We start from the raw sequence: 13,625 nt of genomic DNA, 5'->3' as shown, positions 1-13,625 counted from the left end.
GCACAAAGTGCTCGACGAAATGCTCGTGTGCTTGCTCTCGGTTGTGCTGTCTTGTTGCCGTTGCTCGTGCTACTTGGCTCGCTGTTCGTTGTTGATGTGCTACTGGATGCAATATATCTATCTATCCTAGCTTGATGTCATTGTTGCTGCAGCTAGATGCATGCTCTTGCAGGTTCTCACCATTCCTGGTGAACTATTGTTGCTATTGCTTGTGTGTGCATGCTCTAAATGGTCAAATGATCATCATGTGCTAGTGATTTACTTACTGGCTCATTGCTCATGCCTTTTACTTAATGTCCTATGCTATTGCTATGTCTTTGTAGCTTCTCATCATGTATTGGTGACCGCTCATGCTTGTAATTGGATGAACTCCTTATGCAGTAATGATTCCTTTGATGTGTTATTGAAACTTGGATGGAAGCCAACTAGTGTTGGGTACCCTAGATTTGTTTTGAACTCAACTGAGTAATGATAAATTTCTATTTCTTGTTGGCTTGGATGAATTTATGGTTGATATAACCTCAGCAGTGGTTCACAGGTGTGATTGCTTGTGTTGTGATGTGACCTCATTAGCTCTTGCTACTGCCACTGGTTGCATCTCATAGTTGTATAATTGGTTCGTTTTGGTGAAAATAGAGATATTCACAGTAGGGAATCATGTAAATGAATTCTACTATGGTATCCTTTGAAAAAAATGGGAAGTTTCTGATGGTTTAAAAGACTAGGTGATGCTAGGTTATTAAGTTGGCTGTCAAGGTTGGTTTTATCTGGTTAACTTTGATAGGCTACGTGTTCTTGCTTACTTATGCATATCCATCTCTACTGGATTTACTAGCTCAGGCTTGGCCTCTCTCTTGCCAGCATCACTTGGTTACTACCAAAGTGATGAGTAATCCCTTATGGTACCCCAGCTTTGTTTTGAACTCAATTGCGTAATGATAAATTTCTATTTCTTGTTGGCTTTGATGAAAATAGAGATATCCACAGTAGGGGATCTTGTAAATGAATGCCACTATGGTATTCTTTGAAGAAAATTGACTATTTCTGATGGTTTTAAAAGGCTAGGTGGTGCTAGGTGATTCAGTTGCCTACCAAGACTTGTCTCATCTGGTTAGCTGGATATGCTATATGTTCTTGCTTGTTTAGGCATATCTATCACTTACTGGATTTACTGGTTCTTGCTTGGCCTCTCCTTTACCAGCATCACTTGGCCCTATGGAGCATCTGCTCCATGCTAAATGGTTATCTTTATAAATGATCTGGTCTTTAATTTTATTTGTACTTGCTGATGATTAAATTGTTTGGTCACTTGTACACTCTGGGGTGGGGCCAGCGAGCCTGGTGCGATGGCACAAATATCAATCTCTTGTGCATCCTACCTGGCCTCGTTGACCCCATCCCTAAATGTTAATATTTGTTTCGACCAACAAATTATGAGGCATTCCATTTAGTTCATACTAGCTACTTCTTAATTGCATTGGCATTTCTTCTATTTTAGTACCGATGATTAAATTGTTTGATCACTTGTACACTCTGGGGTGGGGCCAGTGAGCCTGGTGCGATGGCACAAATATCAATCTCTTGTACATCCTACCTGGCCTCACTGACCCCATCCTTGAATGTTAATATTTGTTTCGACCAACAAAGTATGAGACATATGATATCTAGTTGAGATACCACTTGGCTCTTTCTTCCATTTTAGTGTCGATGATTAGAATGTTTAGTCACCTATACGCCGCAATATACTTTGTAGACGGCCCCCCTTTCCCCGGCCGTCGTTCCGTGAACGAGTTCTTGACGAGACAACAACGCCGACCTGCCTCTCCGGCGCAGAACCACGGCAGTCCCAACCGCCTCCCTTGTGGCCGCGTCTCCTGCGCCTTGCGCTCTTCTCCATGGCCGGACCACGATTGGACTCACCGGGGGAATAATGATAATCGCCATCACCACTATCGTCAGACTCCACAGGTGCAGAGTACTTTGCAGCAGATGCCACTTTTCTTCTCTCGCTGTCCAGTGAACGGGTCCTTGATGCAAAGACCGTACCGACCTGCCCAACATCATGCCGGCATGATGCTGGGCATGAAGCGCGGTAACAGGGGCCGGCATATTGATGTCTATAAATTGCATGTGTATAGCAGGCAGCACAAAATCGTGTGTAATACAAGCAAATTCTGTGACGCACTGAAAATCAATTCTGTGGCGCACGTTTTTCTGTGGCGCACCCAAGCACCCGTGCGCCACAGAAACCTTAATTTTGTGGCGCATGTGCCGGTACGCCACAGAAACCTTATTTTTATAGCGAAGTTTCTGAAGCGCACCTCCCATGCGCCATAGAATCTATTTTTAATACGTCAGTGATAGAAACTTTTTCTACTAGTGAGCCAGACTACAACTCCTTGCAAACCATGGAGATGAGGAGATGGAAGCCAGAGCTGTGGTGGTCATGAAACGTAGCTGGCTCCGTATATATATCCTTCGGCCGTGCTCTCCTTACCTCCTGACGCCGCCGTCCCCGTGGCCGCGGGCGACGGCAAGCTGGGCGCACTGTGTTGAGCTGGAGACGTAATTTGTTTTTTTCGGCTAACACACGATCGGGAAAAATATAAAAGAGGCGCGACATGCGCGAAGGAACAAGGCTTGCCTACAACAAGAGAAGCAAAAAATGGGGCATTCCGAGAATTGAACTCGGGACCTCTCGCACCCTAAGCGAGAATCATACCACTAGACCAAATGCCCTTTGGTGAACTAATTCTTATCAGAAAACTTATCACCTGATTGTACCAAGCTTCAGACAGCCAAACAAACTCTGAACCTCATCAAAACTGTGGTCCAAAACCTTATCCTCAGACCATCCAAAGCTCAATATAGCATTGCCATGCATGGCAAAAGCATTTTCAACATGGGGATTCCGAGAATTGAACTCGGGACCTTTCGCTCCCTAAGCGAATATCTTACCACTAGACTAAATCCCCAACTCTGCTACCTCACTGCAGCTACACCTGCAGACTTTCAGACAAGAACACACTAGATGCCAAATGTATAGGGTTTACTTTTGATCTCTGTCTTCAGGATGAAACAACTGCACTTCACTTCAGATTACTTACTTCCTGGTGCCAATGTATGAGCAAAAACTGCCAACGTTTCAATACATATAGTCATAACTACAAGACTTCTTATTTAGTATTCAGGTTTTCTGTCCTATTCAATGGAGAGCATGAAGGTGAAGGTTTTTTTTTTGTATGAACATGTGCAAGGTACCATTTTACAAGCTGGAACATTATACAGAGCACGTAGGAAGACTGCCGAGTAGTCAAAATAACATATATGCTAGACCATAGCATTACTTGGGAATTATGGTTTTGCGTCATTTTCATATGATGTGCCGATTGCGATGAAACAAAATCAAAGCTCAATTAGAGTGATATGCCTTCACGGTGTTGGGTACCTGCAAATATTCCATAGATGTATAGTTAATATGTATGCTACTTCTGATACTCTAGTCAGTTGCAATAAGAAGATATCTGCAAAATATAGTTGGAACCTTGTGTTAAAAAAATGGAATAACTATTGCTGTGATAGTGTGATGTTCCACCTAAGATTATATTATCTTAAATGGTCATAAGATAGAACCATAACCGTGATACATTAATAAAATATAGTTGGTACTCCTGCATTTTTGAAGTGAGTCTGATTTCGAACTTGGAACTGTTTGCTGTTTGGTTTGATCTTTGAATCCCCATCATCTCTCCACAGGGGACCATTTAATCAACAATGTTTTACCAAGTTCTTTAAGGTTCAACTCAATTTTGTTCCAGAAATTGTTTTCCACATATTACGCCTAGGGTTGGCCATATTTGAAGTAGATTAGCAGATATTTTCCTTCTAGGTTTGTGTACTTCCTTTGTATTTCTTACTTGTACATTACCAATTGATCAACTAGATATGAATGAATGAAGAACCAGAATTATCCTTTTTTTTCTTTCAGTTTTCTTAATGCCCAGTGTACTTCCATGGGCTAGCTTTTGCTATTGGCAGTTAGGGGTTACAGAAGCCATACGGTAATGTGAATATTTGTTGTACTCCCTCTGATCCATATTAATTGTCACCAAGGAAGCACAGATACGGCGATACGTATCCGATACGCGATACGGGGATACCGGGATACGTCATTTTTCCAAAAATGGAGATACGGGGATATGTTCGTATATGTATATAAATAATTTTAAAATATATAAATTAAGGACTTTTCCTAGGATAAATTGATGATAACATGGTCCAAAAGATCACAAATTACTTAGTTCAGTTGCAAAATATACCTCCACTGCTTCTTCTCATCATCATATGCAGAAATCTTTTTTTTTGCGGGAATCATATGCAGAAATCACATGAGCAGAAATAGAAGTTGGGCTGCACTCCCAGTTGTTACTGGCGATGTGCTAGAGTTCGAGCTCCCAGCCAAAGCTCAGCCTGGCAGGGGTGTACTACAGTTAGCCATGGCTGATCTGAACAAGGTAGGAACAAAATCACAGATCAATCTATGGCGGTTGCCGGTTGCCGTTTGGTAGAACTGGCTGCAGCCATGGAGCAGGAGGGGCTAGGCCGTAGTGGATTGGGACAGGAGGAAGAAGAAGACTCACCATTCACTTTTGTTAACGGGGACGGGGAGACCGGAGAAAACGAAAGGCTCGAAACGCTTCGCTCGCTCGCCCCCCCGCGGGCGACGGGCGAAAACCCTAGTCCCCTTCCCCCAGCTCCTCCCCCCAGCTCTCTCCTGCCGCCGCCGTCGGCGTGGGCCGCCGGGCGTTGTCCGTGTGGTGCCGGCGGCGGCGGGGCTGCCACTACCCGTCGCGCGGAGGGGGGCGCGGGCGGCCTCTCGATGGCGGCGGTGCGATTCGGCCGGCGGCGGTCGATCTGGCGGCGTGGTATCCGCAGGTCGGCTGGGAGGTGACGCGGCGGCGCTGCCGTTGGCAGCGGGGCAGCGGGGTGGCCGGACGGCTGGCGGCGCTCGCTCTGCCTTGATCTGGGCCCATCTGGGCCCGATCTGGGGCTGGGCGGGCCTCGGCCCCCGGCTCGACGTCGTTCTCTCGGACGCAGCGGAGGTGTGGTGGCGAGGGGTTGGCGATGGCGGCACACATCCGGCCGGTAGCAGCGTGGCGGCGGAGTACTTGGACGGGCCAGTTTGGGCCTGACTTGGTCTCGCTACTACGTCCGGTCGACTACCGCCAGTTCGGGCGGTGGAGGTTGTTCCCTCCGGCATGGTTGTGCTGCTGTTATCACCGACCGTGCGCTCGCCTTATCTGTTTCTAGGCCTCGCGTTGGTGACCTTTGAGCGACAGCGACGATGGCTTCAAGACCGTGGTGGCGTACGCTGGTGGACGACGGGAGGTGGAGCGGTTCGGTTTGTTCGGGGTGGTGGCGGTGTGGGTCGGGAGAAATCCTTGTCGGCTTGTCCGAGCACCGACGCGGCGGCGCTGCGGGTGCCGTCTTTCCTTCCGAAGGGTGTCGTGTGTACCTCTCCCCATCACCTCCGCATACGGGGAAACCCTAGGACTAGTCCGGGCGGCAGCGGCGTCGTCGTCGTTTTCCTTGTTGAAGGTGTTGTTTGGTATGCGGCGATTCGGACTGCTAGGAGCGTGGTGGTACTGTTTCGGAGGGCGCAGCGGTTGCGAGTTGTTTTCGTGTTCGTTGCTCAGCCGTAGTCGGCTTTTGTTTCTCTTATCTTTCTTTTTCTTTTTTGTTTGGGCTTGGTTGTGCTGCGGTCCCAGCTAGCTTGTTGTATCTTGGTTGCTATATTAATATAGCGGGGCGAAAGCCTAGTTCGAAGAAGAACGGGGACGGGGAGGAGGTGTTGAGGCGGCCGGCGAGGAGCCAGCTTCGCGTGCCTGCGTGACAGGATTGCAAATGCGAACAGGTGCGTATTTCAGCTGGGCCCGTGTTGGCATTTGGGCTTTTAGGGAGAGCACCGAAGGGGTTTCCGGTATCCCTCCAGTATCCCTTCAGTATCGCTCACGTATTGGTATTTTTTTCTTTTTTTAATTCAAAAATCTGTAGATACGTACAGGATACGTATCGGGCAGTATCCGGGCAGTATCCAGTATCCGTGCAGTATCCGATACTGGTACGCCGGCAAAGCGCAGTATCCGCGCTTCATAGATTGTCGCTAATATGGATATATCTCGACACATTTTAGTTCTAGATATATACATATTACTGACACATTTTAGTTCTAGATGCATACATGTTACTGACAATTAATATGAATAGGAGAGAATATCATATTTTCATGAGAATTCTTACTGTTTTCCTTTGAGTGCATCGATGTAGTTATACTGATTAAGTTATATCGTTTCTTATTTTCCCTACGGAAAGTTATTTCACTTATTCATTTGTATGCATATTATTGATGTAAGTTGTTGTTTGGCATTTCTCATTTCACTCATAGTCCAATTGTATAATAACTTTCGTCCTTTCAAAAACAAAAACAAAAAAACATCCTGTTGTGTTAAGCATTGATATAATTGTATAATAGTAGTATTTTTTTCTTCTATCGGCCCCTCACATGTGTAACCAGAAGACAGGTTCAAGGACTCACCCGAACTTAATGACAAAGACAGGGTGGCATCTCTCCCTCTCTGCTCTTTTTGTTGTTTTTATAGTTTCGAACAGTAAAGAGAATTTTTGAAACATGTGTACTTCTGAATCCGATTAAACTTACTCCGAGTATTAAGTTATATAGTTATCCGACCACCAAGTTACAGAAAATTCGGGAGGATGTTCATTTGAAACTTGTGGTTTTTTTTCTAAGCTACATACTTTTCAATTTGGGTATGAAAATTGGCACGCACATGTTTTAAAAAAACTCCGTCCCCTATCCGTAAAAAAAATAGAATTTTTAGAGCGCTAGAATACAAATTTTAAGAGCATCTCCAGTCGCGTCCCCCAAACCGTCTCCCAAACCGCGCCGGATCGAGCGTTTGGGGGACGTGTTTCGTTCGTGCCGCGTTTGGGGGACGTCGCTCCCCAGCCGCGTCCCCCAAACGCCGCCCCCAAACGTTTAAAATAATTTTTCTGGCATTTTTATTTCAATTTCCACAAACTAATACATAATTTGGAACGTGGTTTACACTAAAACACAGTTTGGAACATGGTTTTCCACAAACTAATACATAGTTTGAACCATGGTGGACACAAATGTAAAATATTGCAAAGAAACTAAACCTAACTAGGCCGTGCATCGAAGGTTTCGTGTGTTCGCTGCTAAGAAAGAACACTCGAGGGCACACCCGATCACCTAAGCTGGAAAATCCAGCGGGAGGATGGTGCCCTTGTTGGTTCTACCGATGAGGCGAACAGGCGAAACCTCCGTGCACGTATTCGCTGCGAAGAAACAACACTCATTCGGTCGTCCTCCTCGTCGGTCGCTGTCGTCGTCCCCGTCGACGTGGTAGTCCCGGAGGCGGCGCCTCTCGTCGAAGACCTTGACGCTCATGTCCCCGTTGCCGAAGTAGGAGAACACGAGGATGAAGCCGGCTTCGAGGCTGTGGTGGCGCGCGAACTTCTCCCGGCCGATGTTGAGGTACATCTTGCCGCGCGCGTCGTAGATCGCCTTGACGATCCACCGGCGGTAGCCGCACGAATGCTCCCGCGGATGCATCGTGCGCGGGCGTACGCCGCCGACGTACTCGGCGAAGGAGTCCGGCAGCCTCCGGATGCCGCGCGGGTCGCCCTTGAGGACGTGGACGAACTCGAACGGGACGTCCGGCTCCACGTCCATCTCCGACGATGAAGACGACGGCGTGGGAGGCGACGGCGAGCGTTCGGCTGTGCCGCGGCCACGACCACGACCACGACCACGGCCGCGGCCGCGAGGTCGGCCTCCGCCTCTACCAGACATAGCGTCGAGTCTTGTTGAGAGATGGTGGCGGCTAGGGTTTGGGAGAGAGGCGCTAGGGTTTGTGTGTGAGAGGGACGATGAGAGGCGCCCCTTTTTATAGGCCGGAGGGAGGCGGAGGAGCGGTGGCGCTCATTAACGCCGGCACGCGAGCTAGACGCGACGGGACGCGTCGGCTGCGCCCTCGGCGGGAATCGCACCGTCGGCTGCGCGCCAATAACTTCCGTCGCGAGGTAGGCGACGGTTAGGTTTAAATTAATTGTGCCGGCCGACGGGTTGGCCCCGCCACTCCCCGCCTCGCTTTCGTTGTGTCCGGCGTCCCCGGTGCGTCCCCTGTGGGACGGGGACGGGCTCGGGGCGCCGGACACCATATAGGAGCGCGCCGGACAAAAAAGGGCTTTGGGGGACGCGGCTGGAACGCTTTTTTTGTCCGGCGCGCCCCAAATCCCTTTGGGGGACGGTTTGGGGGACGCGACTGGAGATGCTCTAAGGCCGGCAAGTTATAGGGTTCATGAGTACCCATGTTCCACTAAATATTTTCGTTGAGAAGAGCCAAGATAGTACTATGGAGAAAGTTCTAATATTTTTCCCTCGATAATCTCAGTTATCTTAGTTACTCGTACATTCGACTGTTGGATGATTTGCTTATACTGATGGCCCTACGCCTGAGTTGCAGACGACTGATAGACAATGCGCTCGGATCCTACTTCAAAGTTGTTGAGCATTTGGCTGAGCCTGACCAACGTTGAATTGTCGAACCGTTTCCTCCTTATGATAAACTCAGCATATTTTCAACTCACCTTCTGTCACGTATCCTTCTGTGGGTGTATCTCTTCAGTTTCTGGAGTACATGCTGGTCAGTTGAGATGTGAAGATTTAGGTGGCTAGACATGTCCTTTTCCATTTTAGTGGACATGTATAATGCGCATGGCCCTCTTTTACAATGAAAGCAAAGTTTGGTGCCTGATACTGGACTGCCTGACACGTTTCTTTTAGGGGAAGCCATCGAGGCAATTTATTGATTGATAAGGTAGAGGTAGCTTACATCATCTGCTAACACAAGCGATAAAGTCATGTGGATCCTGAAGCCAGACAATCGAGTGAGGTGCAGCCTTACTAGCTAAAGTATGAGCTACAACATTACTCTCCCTCGGGCTATGACTAAATTCAGCATGAGCAGAACCTCTAGCTAAGAAAGAACATTCCTCCGGATTGCTGCAGCTAGTCCGAGTTGCCCATATCTAAGAAAGAACATTCTTCGTAGATTGCTGCAGCTGGTCCTACAGAGTTGCCCTCATCTAGCTTAACGTTGATGACTTCCTCACAATCACTGCTGATTTCTAATTTGGTACACCCAATGTTGCCGGCTAAGATTAAACGGTCACGTAGTGCTCTCGCTTCAGCTGACGCGGCGTCTCCAATGTTTGGTATCCCGCAACAACTGGCAGCTGGAAATACAGCCTGATCATCCCTGAGTACAGCACACCCAAAGCACCGGAGGTCTGGAAATACACCCTGATCATCCCTGATTACAGCACACTCAAAGCACCCGAGGAGGAGGACGGGAGAATGCAGCATCGACATTCAGCTTGTTATACCTACAATCCATGCCGACATATTCATGTGTTCTTCAGCGCTCTGAAATAGGATGAAGGAAGAAATTGACTGAAGTTCTCGCCATTTTTCAACTTTTAGTCTCGATCGATCTGCCTCCTCTCCCACCAGCAGGCCATTGCAAAAAGTTCTAGAAGACCAAGATCGAATAATCCAAATAAGATTTCCAAGACAGTCAACCTGGCAATATCTTGAGAACCTGCCTCCTGAATTAGACCTGCAACATTCAGATTCTCCAAAATTTCAGATATCCTAGAGCACTCGAAGAATGCATCATGGTGGCACTTTGGGTACATTTCACTGTCAAAGGGCATTGTATATACGAAACCTAGCTGCAAGTTCATGGGATTTCAGGACTTTAGTGTGCACAAGCTTACTAGGTCAGGTTACATTGAAAACCACTACAGCAATGATTTGTCACACGCATCCAGCACAGGGAAAACAGATGCAGATGCACTGAATATTGTCAGATATTTTAGGTGGCATAAACAGATAAGATGAAGCCAGGCAACAGAATATTTTCAGTCAAAACGATCAGGACGTGTAAGAAAGGTTGAGAATCACAACTTAAGGGTCCAGACTAGCATCCGGAAGAACGAGGCACAAGGAAATGACGGTCTAATCAAGAAAAGATTGACTTATAGGTAAGGCTGAAACAACAAACACAGGGGCGATCAAAATAAGATAATCTATTAACTCCAGCATGACCCTCAAAACTGAAAGAAACAGGTTCATTTTTAGGAGTGACCAACTTTGACAAGGGGTGAATGACACAGAGCAAGTTTAGCTCAATCATAAAGACAGCACTACTACAGAGACTACACTCTTCACTCGTCATCCTCATCATCATCAACATCGGCAGCAGCGGAGGAATTGAGAGCGTTCAGCCTTTGTACAAGACTGGCCTTCCTCTCGTCGTAGGTCAGCTTCTTGAGGTTATACCTGGAACAAAGGAGTCCAATTAAAATGCAATTACATCAGGCACTGAAATCAGTCAAGAAAATTAATCAACAGCTATGAAATACTCGTACACATACCTCTTGTGAGTCTTGGGTTGTTCCTTGGTTGATTTGGCCATGGAAGGATCAGCGCGAATGGCAGCATGAACCTTCTTGTAAATTGCTTCCATTTCATCAGCCGAAATACCCTTCTTGATGTACTCACTGAAGTGGCTCTGGAACTTCTCAGGTTCCTCCTCAGCAAGTGACTGAAATATGTGTTACCAAAATTCAGAAAAGAAACTGGTATTCAAAAATCTCAAGGAGTATATTGTTCAATCAAATATTACATGAACTCAGCATGTGCAACATGCAATAAATAAATGACAAAATAGTTTCATCAGCAAGGTTTCACTCACCCTCATGTAGTCTGCAACATGGCCTCCATAGATGTACTTGCGGTGAACCTCAGCATCAAGCTGCTTCTCGTCCTTCTTGAAACCAGCAAACCTCTTGTCACTGTGAGGAATATCCAGGCCACCATCCAAAGCTCCCTGCAAAAGCAAACCATGTTAAATGCTCTGCAGGGATAAGAGTGAGCTTCAAAACACAGAACAAGAGATATGGTTTCATGCAAACCATAGATGAGCACAAGTAAAAAGAGGTTTTCCAATAGCACATGGGTGCTTATCTACAAGGATAAGCAGTTGCCTTAACAAAATGCAACAGCAAACCTTCAATATGCAAATAGCTCAAACTATTAGGACTACATGAGCTTCCATTTTTAAAATATGTGAGCATCCAATTACAAATGTGACTAGGAACTATCATAATTTTCTATGCCTAATTACAAACAGCCATTCAAAACTACCTTACAAGTATGCAGTCATCATACAATAATTGGATTAGGTACCTTTAGAGCACCGAAGACACGGTTTCCAGTAGTGGTCCTGAGAAGGCCAACATCCAATAGAGCACGGAAAGGCCGCCTCTCACCAGCTGGCTCAACAGAGAAGTCCTCGCCAGTGGCCTGAACAAAGAAAGAGCAACCGTTAGATGTGTTCAACAAAAGCAGCATCAAATAATGGCAGGCTAAAATAAATAATTATACAATTGTGCGTACCTCAACATTGCCCTCATATTCTGCATCCAAATCACGGTACTTGAGTATACGACGAGCCAAAAGAAGCCCAGTGCAGTATGCTACAGGATGAGTTTAAACAGTTAATTAAATACAACATGTATCAAGCCAAGAATAGCATATTAGGCGCTCTGCTTTAGTTGACATGTTCTACCTGCAGCATAGTTGGTGAGACCAACTGTCAGGCCATATCTGGGCAGCTCATGGGAATAGGCAGCAGCCATCACAATATCACCAGCGATGGTAGCGTACACGATTTGGGCAGTGACATCCTTGTTGGTCTGGATTAGTATTGTTAAGAGATACAATGTGCTTCTACTAACCAATTTAGAGTAATAATAAGCATACAATGAGTTAATGCCTCTACTGATCCAATTACGGTAATAATGAACATAACAAAGCTAATTAAACAGTGCCACACAAGACATCGAAGGACTGAAGGATACGAATCGCACAACAAAGCGGTACTTGGGTGTGTTGTACTTGTTCTTGTCCTGGTTGGTAAGTCTCAGCCTGGCCCTGTAGTCGGTCTTACCCTCTGCAAACAAGTGTACAAAAGAAAACAGTCCATCAAAAACAATGTCATCTTATGACGACTATAGTACCAAATTCACCATGTCACGGGATTGATCAAACTTACGTCGCCTTCTTTTGAACTTGACTTGGAAACGCTTGGAGTACGCCCTTGTCTTCTGGTTCTTGACGAACACCTGAAAAAGTAAGATAAAACAAATGAACTATGAATGGATTTGATGTCTCAAACATCAAACTAAAAACAGGCACGTACACAAGTAGTCAGACATTCTACAGTTCAGCATAAACGTGATTGGTTAAAACTCGATGTCAGAAAATAGCTAGTGTATTATTGTCACTGGGCGCAACTGAACTTGTTATCTCCAAAGAGAGAGGTGCAACAAAAACTGAAGCATGACAGATTTCCTCATCCAACTAGACCAACTCCAGCCGTCCAGTGTGATAGAACTTACCATGACAGGTTCGACTATTTGGCAATCAATGAACAAAACCACACGCTACTCTTACCACGTATAGCTAACAAGATCAAGAACTCCCAGGATTTGCAAATCATAAGACAAAACATCGAACCAAACGAATCTAGAGGAACGAAATAACGAATGGGTGGAATCAATGGGAGAGGCAGAGAGGATCATACCATTCTCGCGCTGCTGCGGCCGCGGCGGGGTGGTAGCAGCGGCGGCGGCTGCTCTTGGCGTGCGAGAGGGAGGGGACGGTAGGGAAAGGATGGGACTTTATTCGGATGGCAGAAACCCTAGAGGGGGGTTCAGGTGGACGGATAGAATGGAGAGTTGGGCGTGGACGGTTCAGATTGCTGCACAGTTTTTCTTCATGCCCAGAACAGGCCTGGGCTAGGAAATGCGAACGTGGGCTTCTATTATGTCATTCCGAAAAAATAACGCTTTCAGCCCAGTTATTACACTGTGTTTGGTTGCGTAGAAACTGGCATCGGAATTAGAATTGGGGCCAAATGAGCAAATTCAGCCGTTTGGTTTGCGCTCAAAATTGGGGCGTGAAAACTGGGCTCAATTCCGAGCCTCCCACCCGCGCGTGTAACGATTCGCTCCAATCTTTTCAAGGTTGGGACCGCGGAAACGCTCGGAATTTCCTCCCCGCTCGCATACCCCTTCGTCCCGCGATAGAAAAGCGAGCTCGCGAGCTCGGGCCGCCGCCACCGTGAGCTGCAGTAGCCGGCGCCGGTACGGCCTCCGGTCCCTGGCGCGCCTTTCCTCCCTAGCCTCCCTCCTCCACGCCATCCCCTCCAGGCCTCCCTACTCCACACCCTCCCGTTCCTGGCCTAACCCTAGATCGCGGGCAGGACCAGAATGGCGGCGGGAGAGTCGACGCCGGCGGCGGCACTCCGCCCCCCTCCGTTCCTCTCTGTGGCGTCGTACTCTCCCCATCTCCTCCCTCCTCTGAGCGTCTCCGGTGGCGGCGCCCTCTCCCCATCTCCGCCCTCCTACGAGCCTCTCTGTGGCGTCATCTTCACCGGCTCCGACGGCGG

The 13,625-nt window shown here is 47.2% G+C and overlaps 1 protein-coding gene and 2 non-coding genes across 3 annotated transcripts; all 3 read right to left on the bottom strand.

Annotated features, from left to right (window-relative positions):
- Positions 1-2,667: 2,667 nt before the first annotated feature.
- Positions 2,668-2,739, bottom strand: TRNAP-AGG. The gene has a single exon. It is a non-coding gene; the product is annotated as a tRNA-Pro (tRNA).
- A 164-nt stretch (positions 2,740-2,903) lies between these two features.
- TRNAP-AGG lies at positions 2,904-2,975 on the bottom strand. Its single transcript has one exon. It is a non-coding gene; the product is annotated as a tRNA-Pro (tRNA).
- Positions 2,976-10,119: 7,144 nt separating this feature from the next.
- Positions 10,120-12,853, bottom strand: LOC124702971 (60S ribosomal protein L5-1). Its single transcript, XM_047235156.1, has 9 exons — positions 12,759-12,853; positions 12,228-12,297; positions 12,034-12,125; positions 11,742-11,868; positions 11,570-11,649; positions 11,360-11,476; positions 10,866-11,000; positions 10,546-10,715; positions 10,120-10,450 (listed from the first exon to the last, which is right to left on the bottom strand). The coding sequence occupies exons 1-9, from the start codon at positions 12,759-12,761 to the stop codon at positions 10,336-10,338; spliced, it is 909 nt and encodes a 302-aa protein (XP_047091112.1). The 5' UTR covers positions 12,762-12,853; the 3' UTR covers positions 10,120-10,335.
- Positions 12,854-13,625: the final 772 nt, after the last annotated feature.

Source organism: Lolium rigidum, chromosome 3 (genome assembly GCF_022539505.1).
Source record: "Lolium rigidum isolate FL_2022 chromosome 3, APGP_CSIRO_Lrig_0.1, whole genome shotgun sequence".
Taxonomy (NCBI): Eukaryota; Viridiplantae; Streptophyta; class Magnoliopsida; order Poales; family Poaceae; genus Lolium; species Lolium rigidum.
This window is presented reverse-complemented; position numbering and strand designations above follow the sequence as displayed.